General features: G+C 42.9%; 1 protein-coding gene across 1 annotated transcript in view; it reads left to right on the top strand.

Moving 5' to 3' along the window:
- The first annotated feature begins 721 nt into the window (after nucleotides 1–721).
- The window catches only part of GABBR2 (gamma-aminobutyric acid type B receptor subunit 2), a 491,408-nt gene continuing 469,250 nt past the window's right edge, over nucleotides 722–22,879 (top strand). Inside the window, exon 1 of the mRNA XM_064443206.1 lies at nucleotides 722–1,036. Coding sequence (XP_064299276.1) covers nucleotides 722–1,036 — 315 coding nt within the window. The remainder of the gene's footprint in view (nucleotides 1,037–22,879) is intronic.

Genomic DNA, 22,879 nt, shown 5'->3' with positions numbered 1-22,879 from the left:
GAAGGACGGGCGCAGGCGGCGCCTCCCACCCGCGGCGGGGGCTGCCCGCCCCGCGGGGCGCCCGCTGCGCTGCCCCGGCTCCCGGGGAATGCGGCACTAGCACCCCCGCCCCGGCTCGGCACCGCTCCCCTCCGCCTCCCCGGCTCTAGGGGGGGCTTTTTCCTCTTCGGCGTTTTCTGCCGGAGCTTCTTTTTTTTTTTTTTTTTTTTCTTCCCCTTTGGAGGAGGAGGGGGGGGAAGGAGGGAGGTGTTGGATGAGGGCTGCTCGGGCCCCCCCGCCGCGCCTGAGAGGTGCTGTCCCTCCCTGAGCGGAGAGGGGGGAGAGCAGCCGGGGAGGCAGAGGCAGGTCCCGCTCCCTTGCTCTGCCGCCGGGGAGAGAGGAGGAGGAGGAGGGCGGCGGGGAGCGTGTCTGTGTGTGCGTGGTGGTGGGGGTTATTTATTTATTTATTGCTCCTGGTGGTTGCAGCTGGCAGACCTGGGAAGGAGTAGACGCCATTGCCAGAAGGATTATTGCCAGGGGAGGGGGGGGGGAGAGAGGAGACCCCGAGGCTCCCGGTGAAGCAGAGAGAGGCGGCTCTTTCCCTCCCGCCTTGGCTTCTGCCGCCGGGGGATGCGCCCGGACTAAGAGGGGCTCGGCTGCCTTCCGCCGCTCTGTCCGCCGTGCCGTCCCCCCCCCCAGTCCTCCTCCTCCTCCTCGCCCCCCCCCCCCCCCATCCAGCAGCATGCATCCCTCTCCGCGGAGACCGGCCGCTGCCTCCTCCAACCCTGCCATGCTACTGCTGCTCCTGTGCCTGGGCTGGGCTCCGCCGGGCTGGGGCTGGCCGCGGGGCAGCTCCCGGGGGGCGGCCGGGCTGCCCCCCAACGCCACCACGCCGATCTCCATCATGGGCTTGATGCCGCTCAGCCAGTCCGAGGAGGACCAGAAGAGCAAGATCGGCCGGGGGGTGCTGCCCGCCGTGCAGCTGGCCATGGATCAGATCCGCAACGAGTCCCTGCTCAACCCCTATTTCCTGGACCTGCGGCTCTACGACACGGAGGTAGGGACCGCCGCGGGCCCCGTGCCGCCGCCGCCCGGTCCCGGGGCGCTGCGGGTGCCGGGGCGCAAGGGCAGCGCGGACGCCCGGGCCGGGGCTGCGGCTGCCGGCGGGGCCCTGCCCGGCGCCTCCGAGCCCGCCCGGCCCCGCAAGCCGGCGGCAGATGTGGAGGGACCGGCGGCGGAGGGAGAGGCAGCGGAGCTGGCGGGCCGTATCGGCGCTGGCCGCGCGGTACCCGGAGCGGCTCCCCCGGCAGCCGGGGCTCGCCCCGCCGCTCGCCGCGGGGGTGGGCCCGGGCGGGTGCCCGGCTGGCGGGGGTCTCTGGTGGCGGCTGGGATCCGCCGCCCTCGGCACGCACGTACGCGGGTGGGTGGGTGGGTGGGAGGAAGGCTGGCCGCCTCTCGCTGGCGGTCCCTTGCCCAGCCGAGCCGCATCCCTCCCGCCGCCGCTGCCCGTTCAGCAACAGATGCACGCCGGCCGCCCTGGCCCCCGCCGCCCGCGGGCACGCACGCTGCCGTCCCGGTTTATCCCATGCGGCGCCGGGACGCGGGGCGCAGCGGCCGCAGCCGTAGCTGGAGGAGGAGGAGGAGGAGGAGGCGGGGAGGCTCTCACAGGGTTCCGCCGGGTCTCCCCCCTCACACACTCCCCCCCCCCCCCCCCCGCGGCGGTACCGGCTCCTCGGAAAGAGTTAAATTTGCATTCCCGAGCCCGTCGCGGGGCTGTGCGGGGAAACATCCCTTCTCCACCGGGTAGGGAGAGAGGCAGGGAGCGAGGGAAGGGCTGCGTTAAGTTGGTCCCCACCACCAGCCACCGCAACTGCGTTTGGTTTTGGTCGGAACTTCGATGACCGTGTGCTTGCAGAGGGTACCTGCTGGTTCAGTATCGAGGCTTTCCTGAAGGTGGCAGTCCTTTCTTGTGTAATGCCGGCGCCGGGTGCCCATTTCCAAGACAACCCCCGGTAAAGCAAGCGACTACTGAAAATCTTCCTGGCTGTAATTTAAGGAAACCCCTGTCTTCTCCCCTTCGAGTCTCAGGATGCGGGGGGAGCAAGCTGGGAGCAGCAGTGCTGCGCCGCTCGGTGACAGTGTCTCCCTCCCCAGAATTAGCGCAAAAGCCTCTCCTTCTAGGGTGGCAGCGTATTATTGAGATACGTTTGTCATAGGAATTTTTCCGGTATCTCCGAGCAGAAATGCATGGAGGGCAATATCGCTGAAAATGTTATTGGGAGGAAGCATGCTGCCGTCGTGTTGTGTTGTGTGAGTAAGACTGAGGTACTGGAAGGGAATACAGGAAAGAAAGATCAGCCTAGAGTAGCTGTTTGTTTCCTTAAAAAAATGAATCTTGGGGAACTCTGCATTCACAATGAAAAGAATTATGGGGATTTTCTGAATGGCATTACCTGTTTCATAAAGTGAGGTACTTGTTAGAAAAAAAATCACAGTTCTCCTAATCCTGTCTTCTTTACATTATTCTGTTTAAATCCTTCCCTTGGATGGGATTGATACAAAAATAACACATGCATAGAAGTAGAGAAGCCTAGGCAAGATCTTCCTTCTTCCTACAGTAACACCATCATCAATAAGGTGCTGCAGTTCATTGCAGTCAAAATATTTTGAAGTTCTTAATACAGATTTTGGGTTCTGAACTAGGTAGTTAGCATAAAAATGTTCAGGCAAAAAATGGCCTATTTGTTCTGGAATGAGTATCAGTTTCTTAAAAATTGCTTTTTTCCTGGTTTGCGCTCCAGGGTCATAAAGAATCAGGGTCATGTTGCCAGCTTGCTGTGTAGCTTTGAATGCTTTTAAGCAATTAATAAACGGATGGTTATGGAATGCTAAGTCAGGCGGATGTATATATTTGGAGTTGGTTGGATCATTATTGCATGCCTAATAGCGACAAGTAAATAACTTAGTGTTCATGAAGAGCACTAGATTGACTGCACCAAAACGGAATAGACTAATAGCTGGAATAGCTATTAAATACATAATGGCAGTACAAACTTTTTCACTTGGTTCAGACATTACATTATTCCTTCAGTGCACTTACGGTAAAGCAGAAGGGTAGATGGCTCATCATGCCCACTTGGTCCTCAGCCTATTTTCTGAGGTCGCGGATAAATAGGTATGCCTGAAGGGCCTGGATCCTTATCATTGCATAATCACAGACCAGGGAGTAGTTCTCCCTCTCAGAGCTTCTGCAGGTGGTGTTTGTGACATTGTTGGCTCCTGAAAAGAGAGTGTGGAGCCTTGAACACATGGGATTTTTTTAATAGCTTGAGAAGTAATTGTAGTGTATTTATAATGCTTAGGAAATGTATGGCAGTGATTCAGAAACTCATATATTCTCCCTCACGTCTTTCCAAAATCTCCCATTATGGCAATCCGATGTTTGTGTTGTAGTTTTGCATAATATTTTAACAAAAAATACTCGTGAAAAATAATAATGAAAATTAACAAATTGGCTTTTTTTTTAAAAAAAAATTATGCATTCAGGTAGTTTTCTGTCAGGATTGAACCGAATATATTAGTTTGCTTGATTCTTATGATTTGGATTTTGAAGCATCATAATGCCTTTACTTTCTGGTGAACCATCTGAACAATTGCTCTGTGCATTCTAAGTTAGACTGTTGTTTGTCAGCACTTGAACTCGCTAGCATTTGAGCACATGAGCAGCAGCCCTAGTGTTTTTCAAAGCATTTAAACTGAATTAAGCACTTACGTACAATCCTTAGTCTGCATCTCAAGCAGTTGTGGCTGTGTGAATTACATCTTTTTTAGAAAATATGACCACAGGTTACAGCAAGTACATAAAAATGCAGAGGTTTCTGGCTGGAGTATTTTTGATGGTTAAATGTGTTTGAAGTGCAATGCTGATCCAGTTTGGTGAACACTGTTTTGCTATCCCATGGGCATGTCTTTATCTGTTTGGACATGCCTACGTAGGCTCAGTCAATGAAACAAAGCTCAGGTGAAGGCATTTGCAGAACTTCGGTGTAAGTTAGTGACTTTAATTTGTGCTGTTCATTCATTTCAATGAGAGTGGGAGCAAACTCTAGATGAGACTCTTAGGCAAAATTTCATAATTACGTTATTTTAGAAACTGGAGAATTTATAAAGTGATCATCTGTAGAGAGTCTCATCCAAAACCCATTGAAATTAATGGCAGTAATTCACTGATTCCAACGGCCCTTGGACCAGGTCCTAGAAGTTAAGGGTGCTTGATAGTTTATGGCTTTGGATCAACAACCATGATACTTCTTTTTCCTGGCCCCATGACTGTAAGTTTAGCTGGTCAAAAATGCTAAGAAATGTTTTGCAGAATAATGAAATAAAAATCTCTACATACAGTAGACGTAGTTCACAACTTCATGTAAATAGGGAAAGATGATTTCTGTTTAAGTACTCTGACACATATCCATTACGGGGGGTGATGGGGGTGGGGGTGGAAGCAGAATATCCCTAAAAGAAAGGAATTTAACATTCTAGTAGACAATATTATCAATTTCAATGGTATTTAATTTGTATCAGTCAAAAACTGACCATGCAGAAACTAGAGGAAGAGGCATAGTGGAAGAAGACAAAGGCTTTAATAGCAGTTGGATATCTGCCCTTCTGCATCTGGACATCTTCCCTTGAATATGGCATATATATTTTCTGGTTTCTTGTAGCAGGGATGTAAGTAAGTGGTGCACAGACAGGCTGAATTTGTTTTAAAACTAAACACGTATAGTCAGGGAAGCTGTGCATGCAAGTTTGAATTCTGTCACTTGTTTCTGAAGATCAAAGTGAGTCTTGACAAGCTGAAATAAATATCTTCCAGAAGCAAGTGGGGTATATTATCACAAAGAGGGAAGAATATGCGTACTATGGGGATGAGATTATTTCATGTTCTCTAACTACTACAAATAATTTGTGGTAATCCTGATACAGTCTCATCTTAGTGTAATAATTCACACTAATACTTTTAAATTGCAGGTTGGCACAGAAGGGTGAGCTCTGGAAAAGGCACAGGACTCCACAAAGTCTGAAGGAAAACATGAACTTATTGACATTTAATACATATTTGCCTACTCCTATTCTGTAATTAAGTAGAAAGTGCCTTGCCTAATTTATCTGACAGAAAATTACATTCTAGGTATATTATAAATAAACCTTCTCTTTGTTTTCTTCTTTTACTAAAAAATTATCTGTATTTTCAGTAAAACCCCCCTCCCTCAAAGTTTAAGAAAGTTGTACAGGTTGTGTACCAGTCTGGGTCATTCCTACCAGTTATTCTAAGTTAAAAAAGAACCTCAGCCTCCAAATAAAGATGCCTTTTCCAGAAAATCCAGTCATGAATGATGTTGACAATGTCAACTCATGTCTTGTTCCTGCAAGCTGAAGTAAGAGCCACATTTATTCTTACTAAGGATGGGGAATATCTCCTCGAAGCGGGAGAGCAGGTTTGTGTCAATGGTGCAAAATAAGGCATCCATCCAGGGGCATGGAGCTCAGCATTCAATAGCACCTTATGGTCCTCAGAGAGGGACAGACAGCTACCGGTTGCCATCTGACAAACTGCCCTAACAGAAATGAGCAAGGGCACCTCCCCACCCTCCCACCCCCGCAGAAAGAAATCATACAATGCGTAGGTTAGGCCCTTTGTCTCAGGAGGCGTAGATTCAAGTCACTCCAACAGCAGCTTGATTTGGCATGGGGAAGTATGGTGTACCAAAGCCAAGTTAGGACTCTGGGGGTGAGCCTTGACCTGCTTGTGAGTGCTCCGAGTACTGAATTGTATGGAGCCTTATTTTCAGTTTTAAAGTAGTGCTCAGAACAGGACAGATAAGGTGGTGGCGTGGGCATCCAAGAGTAACAGTCAGCTGAATACACAGGAGATGTCAGGGTCTAAAAGAGGGTCCAGTTTACGGCAGACTGAACTGGCAGACATTTGTTCTTGTATCATCAGATGAGCTTGTGTCTGGCACATGTTGAAGTAGTTGGGTAACTTCTTACCTTTAAATGCTTGTGCTGTCTGATATAGGCAAAAAGCATAGCATTAAAATGCAATGCGCTCTCTCTATGGGTGATGATCGCTGTCTACTCTGCTGGCGACATTCTGCTTGGAAGGGACATATTTCTTTAAATAGTCAGCGTCCCCTTTGACTTTTGCATAATATGGCTCCATTTGCGACATAACCTCTTTTTGCTTTGGAGTTTTGCAAACTTAGAGGGAATGATCTAAAAGTTAAGTGTTTATGTTAATTCTATGCTGGCTTCTCCGCTGATGCTAAGATGTGGGTGGGGAGAGGAGAGAAATCATGTATTCACTGCACCCACTCCTCTGGGTGCGGATCCCAGACCTGCAGAATGTATATCCTCTAAATATCTCTGCAAAGAAATTAAAGCCAATGTATCATTTTCTGGCATATGTCTTGCAATTTCATGATAACTTATCCTATGCATACTGCAAAACACACTGTTATGGAATCTTTTTATTCAAATGCCAAACACACTCCATCAGCAAGGAAAAAATTATTTTTTTAATAAATACAGGAAGGAGTTTCCATTTACACTTGAAGAAAGAGGGGGAAGGCCCTATCCTCCGATACAGTTATCAACCAAAGTGAATTACTCCAGTTTGCGGAAAAGATGGGGTGTAATATCCGGGTGATAACTGTGAAGAAAATATCTGCGATAGGAAAAGGGAGAGGAAGGAGCTAGAAGAGAGAGATTTAATGGTGGCATTCACACAAAATGTCACCAACATAATATTTATATTGTTTTAATTAAATGCTGTAACCATTTGGGATGACCACATAAATAGCATCGCTTGTCAAGGCTACAAAACAGCATCTTACATTAATGGTCTGAGTGTGATGATGCCTGTGTGTCTCAAGCTGTGTTCTCTGCTTTCAGTTTCATTGCTTTATGGGCCTTTTCATGGCATATGGTGGAAGAACAATGCGTTTGAGCAAAATGAGGAGCTGGGAGCCAAACAGCTCTTTCATGAAACTCAAGTGGAGGCCATTGCTATCACAGGAAAGAAGATACTTTTCCTTAGGAAGGGTCGAACCATTGCATACAGAGGTCTGACTCAGGGAATCAAGTGGTGGAAGTTAACAGAGGAAAACCCTCTGTGATCCATTTTGGCCAAAATAATTTTTGGAGCAGCTGGGGCTAGCAGAGAGGTACAGTCAGCATGGGTTTGACTCAGTCCTGTGGAGATGTGTGTTGATACCCAGCAGCCCCATATATCCCAGGAACTCTATTTCAGACTGTGGGATTCCAAACTGAGAGGGTACAGTGCACATACATCACTTTTTTTTTTTTAATTTATTTTTGAGCTAGGAATCCTGGAACTAAATCTGTGACAGAGACTGAAGCTTTTCAGGAGCCAGATGCACTGTTCTCTGATTTGTGGGTCTAGCTGAGCTAGAAATGAGATTTGCAGTACTTTCCATGTTCCCTGGCTTCACCATTAATGGGCCAGTAGCCTGACTCCTGAAGCAAAGTGGTTCAGCCACAGCATCATTCCGATTTAAAGAAGGTAGTGCCCCTAAAAACAGCTGGAATAGATTTTCAGTCATGCTGTGTCTCCCCTTGCCATGCCACTGACACTTGTAGGATGTCTTATTTGCTAGACAGGGATTCCTCTATTTGCAGAGGATTTTGCTGTAGGTAAGATGTGCTGGATTTGGGGGCTGCTTAATACTGCCTGCTGAGTGGAAACGGGACATACTGACTGACAAACACTTTTTCTTCAGTTTGGTTTTTCTTTCCTTGTGATGGAATAACCATGTAATCTCATTGCCAAGTCAGTGATTGATGTCCAGTTTCTGTGCCATTAGTTTTTCATTATCATCGGCCTTTAGTTCTGACAATTTTATCCACAGTATTTACCAAATAAGTATTCTCAACTGTGAAAATGAAAGTTGACAAATTAAAGGCAAATATCCACCTTCTCTCTGAAAATAATAGTCACAAAGAACAAAGAATATAAGGGCTAGTTCAGCAGGGCTGTCCAAATTCTTAGTGAGGCTCCTGAGAGATGAAGGCCCAGGTAGCGGACTAATTGCTTTGAGGTGAACATCATGAGTTTGAGGGATAGGGTTAGAAAACTTAAGTTTCCTGCTATGGTCATAGTACTCCTCTTAAATAATTAACAAGTTCTAAGATGAGAGGACCATTAGGATTATCCAGCTGTTACAGTATAGGCCGTATATTTCACTTAGGGATTTCTGCCTGCTCCACTGTGAACTGGAGTATGTACTTTAGATCTTGTCTTCAGGATCCCCCCAAATCCTCCGCCCTGGAAAACTTTTCTCCGTGGTTTGCTTGAAATCCCTTTAAAAGTCCATTACTATTTCCAGCTTAAGCTCTGCTGACCCTGTAACTGTTGATGCTGTGAGAGCAGCAGCTCTCAGCTTTTGCATATGCTGCTCTCCCTGCAATCCCTTCCCAGCTATGGAGCTGGGAAAATGCTGGCAAGGCAGGCTGTGCAGGGTGACCAAGGGTTTCTGACTTTTTTAAGGCTATACAGGGGATCCACCCTTGTATGAAGGGCTGTCTGATGGATTAGGTTCTGCTGGAGTCGGAAGTCTTCCTTCCGTCTTCAGATTGCCACAGACCGTATGTGAAAACCTTGTTAGCTTGCTTTTTGGCAAGGTGGGTCTGCCAGATTCATGTGCTCCTTTACTGAGTAGCTGGTTCTGCAGGATGTTTTCTGAGTTCTTGGCTGGACCCCATTTTCTTCTCTACATCCACCTTTTTTGTGAGAGAATTTTGCCACAATCCCCATCAGAGGAACTCATCTTCTCTGTCTGATTAAGCCATTTCCAGAATCTCAAGGGTTTTTTTATTAAAGAATCACTACCATATATCTTTAAAATAAAATATTTGTTCAATCTTTTGTTTCCTTAAAGTAGTTACATATTTTAATTTACCATTTACCTATGGTAGGCCTCAGCTTCTGCTGCAGCTTCACTGAACTAGGAATTGTGTGAAGAATCATAAACACAATAGGTGTCTAAGTAACCATTTTACATCCAAAACCTCCAGGGAGAAGTAGTGAGAGGCCCCTTTTGGGATGTTAATTAACTTCCATTCCACTGTTTACTGCTCCTGCTTTCACAGGGAATTTAATGTTTTTCCAGCAAAGAATATATATCTGTCTTTACAATTTTTACTCTATCTCAAGTGACAGTTTTTGACAGATTAACACTTAATGTGGTACAAAATATAACACGCAACATTTTTCAAGCATTGTGATTATCAGACTCACTCCTGTGTATCTTAACAGCAGCATATAGAGGTATTTTACTATGCACATATAAAAATATTAAACTCTGCATTTCTGTGGGGTCTTTCATATAATTTTAAAGTTCTGTAAAAGCACCTTGGGTTTCACTTTCCCCTCTCCTCTGTGAATTTAGAGAGCCCTAAGTATTAATAATTTACAGGAAGTTAACTGAGATAGAGAGCCAACTTTCTCTTTTTTTTTCCCTTCCACTTTCTCCCCTTTGAAAAATTATAAGCAGGACCAAATTCCATGTTGTTGATGAGAATCTAATCTGGAGGGATGTGCCAGCGGCAGGAAGGCTGTATGCAATATAGGAAAAAAAATTACATAGCAATAGCTACCACTACAGAGAGAAAGTGATACAAAAAGTTTTGCATTCCAGATCTATAAATTCAGCCAAGCTCCTGTAGGCTCCTCATTTCTTGCTGTGAAGAACGCTAATGGTATCAGCTCCAGATTGCTTCTTTTTAAAAAGAAGAGTTTCAGGTTAGGTCCCTGGGCTGAAGATTTGCTTTCCAAATGCATTGAGTGATTTGCATTTTCTGTCAACATCAGTGGGAATTGCGGGATGCTCAGCACTTTAAAAAGCCAGCCCACCTATGAAAATGCAACATGCTTCTATGAGGAGGAGACCTAGAATTGCCACTTTTAATTAAGAACAAAGGCATTTGTAGTTACTGGCTTTAAACTTTCAGATTGCCTAGTGGAATAAAATGCTGATTTTGTTCAGCCTTTGGGATACGCATACTTTCAGGATCCATGTCAGTATTATCAGAATTAAATATCCTTTAGAACTGGATTATTGCATCCCAAAGATCTTGTAGCTGAGAAATATGCAAGGTGCCAGTATTTTTAAAAACCAGTCATTTAAAAAATAGTAATTTTTGTAATTAACTCATATCTGGAAATGGTATGTTTGACCTTGGCAAAAATAACAGCTTGCATGATGTAAACAAAAGGAGTGACGCGGTGGGAGTACTGTGTCCTTAGGCCCTTGTCACTCGAGGCAGGCCCTTACGGCTGGCACAGTTATGCCACTGGTGGGTATCAGGAGGTGTTATCTCAATGTCAGCAGAAGCCCTTAGTGCAGTTACAAGCAGCAAACAGCTCTTTTTAACTGATCTAATAAAGGTTATTTCATTTAAAGGGGATGGTTTACTGAAGGGTAGAAAGTGTGTTTTCCTTGACTAATGAGTTCAAAAGTTTGGCATTATTAGAAATCCATTTTTCATCCCTTATAGTGCAAGTTACAGATGAAGCCACCTCTGAACGTTAAACTAGACAGACTGAGCTTCTTCAGGGGTTTTTTTCCAGCATTTTATGCATTCCTGTGGCTTTCTTCTGAATCTTTTACAGTTTGTCATCTTCATTCTCAAAGTGCTGCCACTAGAATTTGATCTATTACTTCAGGAATAATCTCACTGATGCTGTATATACTAGTAATTTTATCTCTTTCTTCAAGCCTTCTGTTCAGAATGGAGGAAATGAATTTGATCTTTGTGCTGCGATGCTGGGGAAGAGGGAAAGGAAGCAGAGATGAGATTTTCAGGCTACATATGAGGAGTGAGACACTAGGATTTGTGGCCAAAAAAAAAAAAATTTTCCTTCTCCAGATGAATCTTGCTGGCTACAAGCAAATCTGGTCAGCATTGGTAGGGCAGTTGGAAGTAGATAGCCTGGTGGTTTAGGTAATGCTGTGGGAGGTAAATAATTTTAGCTGAACAGCCAGCTACTTAAAAAGCTGGGACACGTTAGAGCAGATAATAGTGTCTCAATATTGAAGCTGCTGTTGGCATAGGTAGAGGCTTGGTCTTGACGTAACAACAGAAGTTGCCATCCAAAATAAATCGTAATGGTTTCCAGTGCATTACCAAGGTTTCTTAGGATGTGTGAGTGCTCTGTACTCTAATTACACTGAGCGATTAAGCAGCAAGATCAGAGACTCATGGGACAAGAGGGGTGAATGATAACCTACTTTGAAAAAACTAACATTTGAGGCTGGGATTAGAACATCCTATAAATGTTAATGGGTGTTACTCAAGGGGTATGAAGTTCTGTGTGGGAGGCGTGAGGTGACATATAGCTTGAATATATAGCCAGCCTTAACACAGTTAATACAGTCTATAGTCAACCTTTTACATGAGCTAATAACTCTTTAAGTGATTTATGGTTCAGAAATACTGATCAGGGAATTGAGAACTCAATCTAAAATGCTATAAAAGCAGGGGATAATGTGGTAAGGAGGACAACACAGAAAAGATTTCTCCTTTTGCCTTTGGAAAGTATTGACTATAGGCAATACATTTATGCCAGGTGTTCGGGTTTTTTCCTTTTTTAAGCTCTCAGGGACTGTGCTCCTACGAGGGATCACAATTTCCTCCTACAGTTTCCCTCTCTGAAAATTACTCAGTTTGTGCAGGTCTCACAAAGGAGATGCCAACAGTGAGTCAGCTGGTCATCAGCTCTGTCCTTAGGCTTTCAGCTAGCTCTTGCAAAAGCTATAGTGATCCTTACTGTGCTGAAAAACAACTATTTACCTTTGGTAAAGCCTCCCAAAGTAGTGGGGAGGCAGGGTTTAAAATGAAATGGCCTTCATTTTCTGACACTGAAATCAAGTTTTAAAATTAGTACTATTTCAAATAATTGTGGAAATGCAGCTTCACATTTGAGAAATGCACGTAAGATGTGGTGAGTTGATTTATCAGATTAAGATTTCACAGTTGTTATGTTCTGGTAGTAAATTCTGAGGATTTTGAGTAAACCCAGGTGAAAGACTGTATCTTCAAATGTGTGACAGGGACATAACAATGTGCTTTGGTAGGTATTAAAGCATCAGGAGATGTTATTCTAAACCTGAAAATTATACCTGTATGATCAATCATGTGCATGGCAAATATGGCTGTTTTTTTTTCTTCAGAATGGAAACATACGGGCATGTTTTGACACAAGTGTTACAGGATTAATTAGCAATGAAGTACTCTATAGGAACCAATTGTCTAGTTAGATAATTAAAGATTTCTGTCAGGAAGCAGACTTTAAGGAAGCAAGTAACACGAGGTTGCACTACTGTGTGATCTTGTTTGTTCCTTTGCCAGGCATGGATTAAATGCAGCAATGCTGAGGAGACCTGGAAGTAGCAAAAGGTGAAAAAAAAAGACTGGTCTTGGATGAAGCCAGTCACGTATCTGTAGAATGAGGTGATGCTCCCTAAAACGTATGTCCTTAAAATGTATGTCCATCCATATGGTGCTGAAAATTATTTCATAGCCTCTGATACGCCATTGATCTCTCATGAATTTAAAGCCATTGGTTAGGTGGCAGATTAGATTTTTGAACACAGAAGAGGACATTGGATATTCAAACCACATTTTTTTGTTACTTAAATATGAGCCAAAGCTGTGAGTCATGGAGCTCCATGTTCCTGCTTAGCTGGTGAAAAGATTTAGGCATAGGAAGAAGAGCAGTTCAGAGCACCTTAGCTGCTGAGGTTTGGCAGCATGAATGCTTCCCGCTTTCCTCCCCTCCTTTCCCTTAGTGTAGTCAATGCTGAAATCATGCTGGTAGAGAAGGCCGGTCCAAGGACTATTCACCAACAAAATCCTTTTTAAGCCTCTAAGAAAGCTATTAAATGCGATTTAAGCAACATCTTGGCCTACATTGACCCTCTGCTCAAGGAAGTATCTCATCCTGAGTTTAAAAAGTGTTGAAAAAATAGTTTTTCGATAATGACATTATAGAATCATAAGACTAAGCAATAGGAAATGCCTATTAAGTCATTGTGTTAAATTGTTGCTGTGCAGGACTGTGCTACCAGAATGTGCTTCCTGCTTAGTGTTGTGCCCAGCTAACGTGCTAAACTTCTCAGTCTAGGGAATTCCCATACTAAATTTTGACCCTGCTGCTGTTGATTTGGGCATAGCCTTGTACAGGAAGAAAAGCATTGTCACCTTCCCCACATGAAGGGCTCCGTACAGCCTTGCTGCTTTCTGTCTATAGGCAGTGGTGATGAAGAACAGCAAGGGTTATGCATCAGGTATTTCTATTTCACCTTGTGTTTGTGTCCAAGAATGCATGGAGAGGAATAATGGTGGGCTGGGCTCTTTTCTTTCCCACCCCATTGCACAAATGAGTTGGCAGAAGAGTTGCTCCAGGAAGTTAGTAAAAAACTGAGCGTATCTCCCAGTTGGGGCTATTTGCTGGGCCCAAGGCAGACATTTGTTGCTTTTTCATCCAATATTATTTTGTTCTTTTTGCATTTATTTATCTTTTTACTTTGATGCCCTCATGTCATGCAATATATAGATTGTAATTATAAATCAGAATGTTTATAATTAGACTTTATTTGGAGATTTTCTGTAAAAGCTTTTTAGTTGCATGTCAGTTTCAAAATAATTTATTGACCTGAAACACTGTGTTTTGAAAATTAAAAAACACCCTTACTTTCTGCAGCAAACTAATACTTTGTTTTGAAATGTCAAGTATTCACAAAATAAATTGCCCAGCTCTGAACATATAATTTCAAATTCGATTTATACCAAATCAAATGTCTGTCTATGAGCCCTTCCATTTGTTTTTCTTTGAGATTATTGAGTCATGAAAACCTTTGAGGTTTTGGGTTTCCATCCCAGCTTGGCACAGAGCATTTCTTTTGAAATCTTGAATTTCCACAAGATGGCAAAAGAATTTGCTCTTCAGCTGCATGTATAATCACACTGCGCTAAAAATCGGAGCTTTTTTCCTTTTGGAAAAGGAAGCATCTCCCAGGGCAGATGTTCTTCTCCTCCCCGTCCTTGGGTTTGGCTCTTGCATTTCCCTCCCTTGCCTATGACAGCATCCCAGTAGGTGTGGGGGACTTTCTGTGCATGGGTGGGATGGGGAGAGCTGGCTGCTTGCATGGAGGGATCTCTCAGGTGGCGGCTTATGAGAGAGTAAAGTGCATTGCTGCTGTGAAGGGGGCAGGGAGGATGGTGCTTGCCTGAGGGGTGAGGTAGGCCGCGAGCGCTGGGGAATAGAGGTGCGGGTTCTTCTCTGGTGTGGTGGTCCCATATATATTCCCTTTTCACCCTGGAGAGTTCTGGTTATCCTGCAGTGAAGATGATTTTTCTCCTGCATTACTATTTTCTCTGTATTTCTGTATGCACAGCATCCGCTCCATTCCGTAGCCTGGCATATTACTTGGAAAACTGCAAATAGTGTGATGAAGTCACTTAGCTAGCTACGACAATATGTGAAATGCCTGTCAAAAGTGATGTGACTGTATATAGGAGGAACAGGCCTGAATTCTGTATATGCTCAGAACTCACACTGATTTTAAGGGAAGCATGGGGCTTCTGAGCAAAGCAGAACCAGGCAGAGGATATACAGCTTTGAGCTGATGCAGCTTTTGCACTAGAAGCATATAAAATATTATCAATACTCAAGACTCTATATTCTCTGTTTGGGCTGTATGAAGCCAATTGAAAATGTGATATGTGCGATATAAAACAAACTGAAGCAATCTTCCGACCCAACGCTATACAGATTGCTGCAAATATGAATTCAGTATGCAACCACTGTGATCAATCCCTACGATATCCATTTTCAAAAGAATCGTACTAGTTTGTTTATTGATTTGTCACCTATGGATGAGTATTTCTGCTACAGAAATGTTTAAAATGACACATGTTTAAAATTAGACTTGGCAAAGCACTTTGCCTAGAGATTATTCTTGTGAAGTATTGATTCACAGCACTGCTGTGAGCTGGATTACTGTCCAAATTGGAAAAGCCAGCCATAGAGAGGTCTTTATCCTTTAATAACAATTAGCTCCTTTCTTAGAGGGACACAGCTGACTGAAGCAAAGGAAAGCTGCAAAATGTCGGGCAACCAGGGAATCTAAGGCCTGTTCTTCAGGGATGTGGGCTGCAGGGGAAGGGAAGGAAAAAAGAGAAAAGCACCAAGAAAGATGGTTTTCTGGAACGGGAAGCTAGACATGCTGGTGCTGTTTGTGTTACTAATAATCAGGTGCTCTGAGGAACTGGATCGCACTCGCCTCTCTCTTCTCGGGCTTTCACCCACCAGCTGCCTGATTGATCGGAGAAACCTAACGGCAGGCGTGTTGCCTGCTGTCCATTTAGCCTTGAAACATTTATACAAGCATTCGTGGATGCTGAAGAACTATGAACTCCAGGTATCATTCCATGACACGCAGGTAAATGGACGTAGGTGTAGAATTTTGTGTGAGCCTCCTCTGTGATCATGCTTTTGAAAGCTGATGGCTGAATCCCTCCATGGCAAATCCCACTCTGCTGAAATACAGCAAGTGTGGCTGTCCGGAAAAGTCTGGGCAGTTAGGTGGATGCCTGACTGTGATGGGGATCTTGCAGTGCAATCGTGCCCTGCTGGTGCTAGAAGCAGGAATAAAGAGTGTGCGAATTAGGAGGGATGGCAAACACCTATGGCTCTTCAGGTGTTTCTGAGATACCCAGAAAGTGTTCCCCAAATCCATGGCTTGCTGAGCTGTTCTGTTCTTCTGCTCTGTCTTCTGCGTCTTGCTCTTCCTGCTTTCTCCGGTGACAGCTTTACAGATCGCCGCCTTCTATTTCTGCTTCCATGTGAGCAGGTGAGAGGTCTGTGCTGCACCGTCGGGGTAGGGCATTTGCCTGTGTGAAGCCTTGCTTGCTGGTTTGGGGAAAAATTAAGGGCTGATACAAAAGAGGTGAGGGTTCTGAGGAGCTAGATATAAATAGTATTGAGATGGTATCTGTTGACGTAATACCTTAAAATTTGAGGAAGGCTGTGTCTTCTTCTACTAGGACTGAGATATCTCTTTTATCTTCTGTGCAGAAATTAAATCAAGACAATTTCTGAGGCCTGTCTTTTAGGCTGGGCAAAACAAATGTGACAAAACTAAGAGGAGGGACTTACGTATCAGGGTGATGTGGGACTGTAAACCTGTTCTTAAGGAGATTTTCACTGATTCGAACTTCTGTCTCCTGCATTGGAGGCGTGTTGTGGAGCAGATGTCCTCAGACTCATTCACACTTACGTGCATATGTGTATGTAGGCTCCATATACAATAGTAAACTGCTTAATTTTTTGAAGTTGCAAAACAGTGCATCTAAATGTATTTGCTTTACTTTTAAAACCTTTAAAAATGGACTCCACTGTTATGATTAAGTTATTAAAATTTGACATTACTGCACCAATAACAGTTGCACTGCATTATGTAATGCGAAGAAGGTATTATATGTCTCCTTTTGAAGCTCTAGAAAATTATCCAAGGGAGAAATTCTAATGTAATTCTAATTGTGCATTTCGTTCATAAGCACTTATGTGTAATTTTTGAAATGCTTACCATATAACAAACATGATCCCATATGCTATAAAGTTACTTGAGCTTCCATGTTTAATAATGTAACACAAATGTATCAACTGCATATACTCATTAAGAAAATGTCTGTCTTATAAATGACTTTTAATACAATTCACTGTTTTATTTATTCGTTTAGAAGTTCCTACTGGAAATGTAATTATAGATATGCAGTCCTGAAAAATGGGTACGACTTAGTTTCTCATGTGAAAAGATGAAGATGTGCAGTAACATTTCAGCTTAAATAACTGGGAAGTGTAGATGTGAGTTTAAGTGGGCAGCAATTAAAACCTACTGGTATTTGCTCAGATTCAGTGCTTTTAATCCTTTTTCATTTGGGCTGGGGGGTGTAGGTGGATGTTTATTTGTTAATTGTGTTTGCACAGTTTCCAGTTCTAGGAGCAACTCCAAAATATTTTTCCCCACATAAATGTTCAATAGATTTGAATTGCAGAACTTCAGCTCTGTTGCACTGACCTCTACATTTTGAATTGAAATATTGAAGTAATCTGTAATTATCTTTCTGAAAGAACCCCGGAAAAAGACATGTCATGATGACTTGTAAGAGATTAACAAAATGTGAGGCGTTAAGATTTCTGATTTTTCTTCCTCGTTCTGAGAGTAGAGGGCACAGTCTCTAGTTTTAAGTACTGATTACAGACAAGCTACAAAGGTCCTTGGATTTAATCATTTCTCAGGGACAGTATGGATGCAAGAGAACTGATTCTGTTTATTAATGTTGTGAGCCCACATCTGCCGTATGTGACCTTATACAACCTTTCCATTAACTTTCTTTTAAGTAGAAAATACCAATGCTTGCTCTTTGTGTGTGAGATCTTTCAGGAATGAGGCAGATAATTGATTTTTTTTGGCACAGTTAGCTAGGAAGAGAGAAAAGTTACATCAAAAAATATTTGTATTACTTTTGCCGAAATAAGAAATGGAAAGAAATTATGCCACCCAAAAAATGATGTTGCACAGGGCTCGAACAGTGTTGTAGTTTCATTCATGAGCACAGGGGAGCAGGGCTGCACTCTTGTCCTGTGCCCCTGGGGTTTTGAATCCACGTCCTCTGCCTCCCGTGAGAGAGCACTGCCCTTCTGCATGGTAGGGTGTTTTGGGGAGGGTTCTCAGTCTTTTGCTTTGCTGCTGTTTTATTTCGACTAATTAAGCCATCACTACTCCAGAATGCAAATGGTAACTATGAGGCAAAGGGAGCACTCTTGCAAGAACTGTGTTCTTTGTATTAAATGAAGCTGTTTCAGCAGGAGCCTTTGGGAAAACTTTCTTCAGCAGAGTACATTGTAACCTGGTGGCTTTGGCACTGAGCTGAGAACTGAATGCTTTCCTTTGACTGATTTCTTTAAGGTCTTCTGTGATTTAACATGCATTTCCTAATTACTGTGTTGTCAATTCCTTGGAAGTGGGAATCCCTTGAACACTTGTGATGTAGCATTTCCCATAAAAAATACTTAAATATTCACTAAGAATGAAGAGAAAGCAAGTGAAAATGATCTTCTAGTTTGGTAGATGACTGCTTATCCCTCAAATGGTACATCTATGATGCCTGCAATGATTATTTATTTATACCAGAAGGACAGTGTTAACAGGACTCATATGTCCCTCTTTTCCAGTCACCCCAAACAGGGGCATCTTGGAGAGGGGTGTGATGTATTTCCCCCCTCTAACTGAAGCAGGGCTGAACTTGGGTTGTGTGGAGAGCCCTAATCCTTGAAGTGTTGGACGAAGGATGTGGGAAGGCAGAAAAACTGCTTCAGCAGATTTGTGACTCCAACCATGGAACAGCTTTTCAGTGTAGAAAGGGAAATTACACCCTTGAGATTTTTACCCATGGGGGTGGGCAGCCAGGTATAATTGAGCTGTCTGTGTGTCACTTTATTTCTGTCTTTCACTGTACAGCTGACATCTGGAGGCTCTCCTTCTATGCCTTCCTCAGCATGACCAGGCTGGTGGATTCTTACAGGATTAGGCAAATCTAAAAATAGTTTTACTGGTGGATAAAGAACAACATGTTGGTCTTTCAGAGTTATTCTTCTGTTCTTACCTAGTGTTCTGTGAGTTAGTAGCCAATACGAGGCCTGTGAAGCCAGTGCTTTGATTAGCGATGATGTTAACAGGAAACATCCACATTCTGTAACTGGGATGTGGCTTGAGCATACAAATAGATTTAACTCTACCACTGGGGTTTTCTGAGTAGTGCTGATTTGCACTCAGATTGCTTGTTGACACTTGGCTGAGTCTATCCTAATGTGTATCATCTCTGATGGGGATGATACACCATGTCCCAGTCTGACTTAAAGGCTGGTTTTCTTTTCTGTGGTAATAAACTGGTTCCTTTGTAATGGAATGACACAGTAACATGATATCTGTGTGTCAGCTTATTTAAGGCATACCTTTATGTGCTTATTAAAAAAAAGCAAGAAACAAAAAACCAAAAACAAACAGCAGTGGAGTAGTCACTGAAGGCGACATTGATAACCAAGTTATTTCTACAGTGAAGATTTCGAGGTGTGCTTGTTTTCTTATCCTACCTAAATAAGAAAAAACTTCTGCTTCAGGCTCAAGTTGCAGTAAACTGAAGCATTGTGTGGTTTTTTGGATTGTACATGTACAGGAATTTCTGCTGAAAAGCAAGTAAAAAAATAGACATTTTTCAATGGCATTAACATAAAACATCACTTATTGATTAGATTATTATTTCATAACTGAGAAAAAATAGCTATTGATTTTCATGTGTGCAACTCATTGCATATGATCTGTAACTCCATCTTGTACATTCATGTCTTCTGAGAGGCTCTATGAAACCATCTGCCAGGACAGGCATAGGAAATGAAAGCATCATGCCATCCATGTTTGGTAAAGATTTTGTAAATTTTGGAAGATTTTGTAAATTGGTGTCCTAGGAAGTTATTAGAAGACCATGTGTTTGGTAAGTCAGTTCTTGATGTTTAACATTGACTTGAGCAAGGTATTGTATTTTGCCTCTTGGAGAATACAGTTTCTCAATACAGTATCGTAGGCATGAAAATTGTGAACCATAAAATACTTGTCAAATGCTAATTTTAGCTTTCCTAAACTGCCGTATTACTATCCCTATTATTAGAACTGTCTAACTGAAAACAAGAAGAAAAGGTGTTCTGTTATCTATATTTTTTTTTCCTCAAAAAAGCCTTTGTTATACTTCCTTGCAATAGCTCTTTGTTTTCTAAATCATATAGTTAAGAAAAAGAGTAAGTAGGTAAGCCTGGCTGAATTCCTTATAAGCTGTTCTTGAGAACTGCCACGAAAGGAATCCAGTTTTAGTTTTATTCTCATGTGCAGCAGAGGTTTAGAGATGTACAAAGGGTACGCAACAGTTGCCTAATGTTAACCCTTTCTAAATGTTATTTGAGCTAATTCTCATAAAAGAAAAAGAAATGTAGTCTTTCCTACCTTTTGGCCCCAGAGCACTCAGTCTTTGTTTGTTGATGTAACTCTGTCTTTTTACTCTACCTTCTTAGTGTCACCCCTCATTTATTTCAGGCCTTTGAAGTTGCTTGGTATAATGCACCTCATTGGTGTGATGGATGGTGGTGATGGATGGTCTATATGCAGACATCTGATGTGAGAAAAATGATTTGGGCTTTGCATCTTTTGTTTTTCTGTTACTGCTTCTGAGCCAAAAGGAATTGGAGCAAGGGGCTTGGCTGGTGGGTCCAGTGAGGGCTGACAATGCCAGAGAGGGGTTTGGTGCTGTGAAGCCGAGGGTGTTTCCAGGCATGTCCAGGGCAGAAGGGCTCTGCTAGGACTGGGCTTCATCTGATCTGCGTTTGGGGATTTGGGCTGGGGGTATCTTCCTTCAGCAAGTGTGGTGGGGTTTCCTGTACCATCAAGGAGTAGGCATTTCTCTGCGGAAAAATTCATCTGACCTATTTTAGGTGACTATTTTAAGATTAAAAGAATTGTATCCTACAGAAAGCTTATTTCTCTCTGTGAAGTATAAAGGGAGCCTCAGCTGGCTAGTATAGATGTAGATGTCTCCTATGTGGAGATCTATATTGCGTCAGCTAGAGCCTACCCTGGATGTCTGTGGGAATTTTAATGTAAAAAGCTGTAGTAACAATGCGTTTCCATCACCTCCGGCTTTCAGTGGGATTTCAGCAGGCGGTCCAGAGAACTCACTTACCAACACCCCCACTTCATCGGTTACAAAAACATCCTTCTTTGGTCTCTCATGTCTAGCCAGAAAACCTGGAAACCAGGTTGGCAAAGCCATGATCACGTGCTGGGAACCAGCTTAGTGGCAGCACTGCAGCAGCCAGGAGTGATGACTGGGAATCTCCTCCATGCCACCACCATGGGCACCCAGGCCACCCCTCACCTGAGCTGGTGAAGGGCTTGCTGCTGCCACATGGCACGTGGCCGTGGCGTGGGTATGCCTCCCCGTTTATAGCTTTTCATAGATTAAATTTTGTGACCCTGGGGAAACATAACCTGCTCTCTGGTCTTGTTTTAACTCTTGTATAAGGAGAAAACTGTGAGGAGAACTATTCATGCAGTGTTCAGTTTCTTTCAAAATCACAAGGACTGTGAAACCACATTACTATCACCAAGCCTTAATTTCAAAAGCCAAAGGAAGGATGGTTTAGATAGTCTTGACATAATTTTTAAAATTACATGTGCTTACATTTTCTTTTCAAAATTAATTTCAATTGAGATGATAGTTTATATTACACATTAAAATTCAAAATAAAGAAAAGTAAAAATTAAAATTACTGTTTTTATGAAGATTAAACATTTCAGTCAACACAAAATGGATTATTTCTAGAATTCTCTTTCATGGAGAAATTGAATGTCTGGGATTTTTATTCCTAATAACAAGAAAACCCCTTGCAAAATTCTTCACAAAAATCACTTGCTCCTGTTCTCCACCTCCCTGCTTATGTCTCCTCATGGATGTTTTGTTGGTATGAAATTCTACACAGATACATTTTTTTGTAATCTTTATTGTAAAAGTTTCATAACATGCCTCTTTTTGGCTTCTAAAATGAAAATGGAGATCCATCAGAATAATCAGATTCTGGAAAAATTAGTGCGTTTAAGTACACTTTATTTAGGGCAAATTCAGTGCAAGTTTTTATGCTGGTGTGTTGTGTTTGAATGAATCCAAGTCTCTGGTGAATACTATTGATCTTGGAGCAATTTACATTTTTTTTTTTGTGGCTTGTGCAGTCAGTCTCTAAAGAAATACCACCAGTGATGTCTTCATTCTGCTGTCATCCTCAGACACATCTTGCAGTTTTCTTAGCTTTCACCATAAACCAGGGATAAAAATGCAGGGACCTGTTTTGCATCTGAAGTCAAGGTATTAAAAAAAAAAATTGAAAAAAAATTGTTAAGTTCTGGATCATTTGCAGCTAAGCTAAAGTGTGGCAGCCTCACAAACTGCTCCAAGAATGGTGAACCGCTGGACAACTAATACAGTGTCAGGAGAAGTAAAACAGGGTTTTTTTCAAAGTAAGTAGGAGGTGGTCAGACCCCCTGACTGATTTGAGTAGTTTCACTGAAAGATTAAACATTTTTGTTTTGCATGACAGTTGAAGTTTATTCATTATTTTTGCATAAGCAATCTTTTAAAATAAAAATGTCTTTCACTTTCAGGTACCATTGAGGTACCTATCCATTTCAGATACCAACTGATACCACATTATTGGAAGCATTTTCTTGTTTGACACAGAGGCACACTAAATATTTTAAACATATAGAAGGAATCTGGAATAAAAAAGGAATGAAGCACTTTTCCCCGAGGCTGGTTTTTTTTTCTGCCTATTCTCCAAATCTTCTATGTCCATCATAGTCAAAGTATTCAGTCCTGCTGTCCATTTCCTCCGTACATGGCTTTTATCCTCGTTTCCCGCTGCAGGAGTCTTCTTGCTCACAGTTAGCATATGCATTTTCAGGGCTCAGATCATTCCTGCTCCAGAGCTCCTTTCTCCTGCCCATGACCGCTGACTCTGAGCGCCCTGTGATTTCTCATCTGCCCACAGTAAGCGCGAGAGGCAGGGATCCAAGAGAGAGGAGTCATCAACAGGAGGTTGATGAAATGTTGTGAAGAGGAAGTAGGCGTTTCGCAGGGTTTTAAAAAGAGAAGGAACAGGAAAAAGTGTTGCCTCAATATCTTGTGAGCAATTTCCAAGCACAGGCATCCTTTAGGA

This window comes from Phalacrocorax carbo, chromosome 2 (genome assembly GCF_963921805.1).
Source record: "Phalacrocorax carbo chromosome 2, bPhaCar2.1, whole genome shotgun sequence".
NCBI classification, from domain to species: domain Eukaryota; kingdom Metazoa; phylum Chordata; class Aves; order Suliformes; family Phalacrocoracidae; genus Phalacrocorax; species Phalacrocorax carbo.
Note: the sequence above shows the minus strand (reverse complement) of the source record. Positions and strands in the feature narration are given on the sequence as shown.